Here is a 2,276-nt window from a genome sequence, read left to right as displayed (position 1 = left end):
TATACCCTGCTTGCATGTATTAGAGCATGTGCCTGAAGAAAAATACTTATAATCCGAATAAGTTTGTAGCCAACTAAAACACAAATATTATTTCTTATTTTGTATTTGTAAACATCTTAAACTTAGTAAATTGGCTGTGTTAATGCTATAAAAACTGGAGAGTACATTGAATTCCTCATATTTTACAACACTCTAGCTAGAGTTAGGGTCAGGGTTAGAAAGAAAGCGGTCACTTTAAATCACTCAATTGACTACAATCTTATGTCTGTTTGCAAATAGACTAAACACACACAGATATCACAGGGGTATGGTGGCTTTGGTAGTAAATCGAGAACGTGATCCAGTTAAATTCATTCTACCCAGAATTGACTCACTTAGATCACTGAAATTTTGATGCAGTATTCAACAACCCTGGTATGTCAGGTCGAGTTAGTTCAACCCAGACTTCAGGGTTAAGTTAAAGGTTTATTAAACCATGGTGGCACTCCAGGCTGCTTGAGGGCAATATCTACTTCAACGAGGAGCTTGTGACCATTTTGAATTTACACAGAATTTACACTGCTCAAAATATGTTTTTAAAGGTCTTAAATCAGGCCTTTTTTAGAAGGAGGAATGCTTTCCATGGAGGGTTGCACTGGAAGGTTACGAATATTCAAAGTTTAGGTTTTCCACATAAAAACGCACATCTTTCTAACAACCTTTCCTTGTACATAAAGCCTCACTTTCCAGAACAAAACAGTTGGTTTTGCACTAACGGCAGCAATACGTCTGTCAGTGATCCCTACTTTACAACGTCTGCATACACAAGACCTAAACAGCACCACAGTAAGTAACTAAGTTAACGCTAGCACAGGAGAACTGACAACAGCTTACACCAAACCTCGCCATCCGCTGTTTGTAATTCTGTGATCAGTGTCCCTTTATTGGGTTTGTATGACAGTTGGCGACGTTTTTAACATTGACGTGCTGGTGTCTCTTCTTCGGCAAGAGAATGCTGTAGACATGTGCGTGATCCGTGTGCCGAAAGAGCTCAAATACGCGGAGCATTTCATCGTCATCAGTGGTTCATCAACAAGGCATCTCACGGCTATGGCTCTATATGCCATCAAAGTGGTAACAGTAATCAATAATCTTTAATCATAAATATTGTAAGCAGTACAGTTCATAACATGGGTAAAGAAACATTTGACAGCTAGCCACTGAAGCAAATGAACCAAACTTTTTGAAATCTTTGTGCTTTTCATGTATCAGTACAAGTTTATGAAAAGAGACTGTGATCCGAACGCGCTCATAGAGGGCAGGGATGCTGAGGCCTGGATGTGCATCGACTTTGGTAGGTATGACCTCAAACATGAGCATTAAGCGTCACTGGTATAGCCTTACTTACGGCCCTGGTACAGTAATGAACACCCCTTGCAGGTGCTATTGTAGTGCACTTCATGCTGCCCGAGACCAGAGAAGTCTACGAGCTGGAGAAACTCTGGACCCTGCGGTCTTATGATGAACAGCTGAGGGACATTCCTCCACAAATGTTCCCTGCTGACTTCATCTTTGATGCTGAAACCAAGTAGCATAATGAGGGGACTGCTTATATACTGACAGGACTGTTGACAGACATCTGTTCACTATATATGCAGCTCTTAAATGTAGAGAGGTGAACTAATCTGTAATGACATGTTCAATAAACATCAGAATGTGTAAAATGAGTATTTACTGTGTGAATTTGGATCGCATTCTGACAATGGATCTTTTAGAAATGGAGATGTACAGGGAGAACCTGTTTCAAGAACTATATTACTCAAAACATTAAATTCTAACCTTCCATAATATCTCTAAAATCATTTACTTTTATCCTTTGCTAACAGTGTGAAGCTCAAGTATGTGTATATTAAATCTAGGTGAGATTGTGTCCTACCCAGGAGCTCCGTTATTCTGCCGTGAGCACAGAATGTGTCAGTCCTTACTACAATAATAGATCACATTCACAAACCTCAGCTCCCTCCAGTGGTTACCCATATCTTTCAATTACTAGACAAGTACCTTAACCACTGAGCTACAACTGCGCATCTGATTGACAATCTTGCTACCACCAAGAAACAGCTCCAACTGCACTTATCACAACTAAATAGAACTTAGATTCTGTTATTTTGTCTTTTATACTAAAATTTATAACTTCGCCCTTGTAATTCTAGAATATTTTTTGTATTTTATTTGTATCATGCAAAAAACTTTGTAAATTTAAAATGGTAGTATACAAATAAAAGTCTATTGCATAA

At 38.7% G+C, this 2,276-nt stretch overlaps 1 protein-coding gene across 1 annotated transcript; it reads left to right on the top strand.

Moving 5' to 3' along the window:
* Nucleotides 1–933: 933 nt before the first annotated feature.
* LOC113587195 (mitochondrial assembly of ribosomal large subunit protein 1) lies at nt 934–1,571 on the top strand. Its single transcript, XM_027025751.2, has 3 exons — nt 934–1,113; nt 1,252–1,333; nt 1,420–1,571. The coding sequence occupies exons 1-3, from the start codon at nt 934–936 to the stop codon at nt 1,569–1,571; spliced, it is 414 nt and encodes a 137-aa protein (XP_026881552.2).
* The last annotated feature ends 705 nt before the right edge of the window (nt 1,572–2,276 follow it).

Source organism: Electrophorus electricus, chromosome 4 (assembly GCF_013358815.1).
Source record: "Electrophorus electricus isolate fEleEle1 chromosome 4, fEleEle1.pri, whole genome shotgun sequence".
Lineage (NCBI taxonomy): Eukaryota > Metazoa > Chordata > Actinopteri > Gymnotiformes > Gymnotidae > Electrophorus > Electrophorus electricus.
The sequence above is the reverse complement of the archived record's forward strand: the minus strand, read 5'-3'. Positions and strand labels throughout refer to the sequence as shown.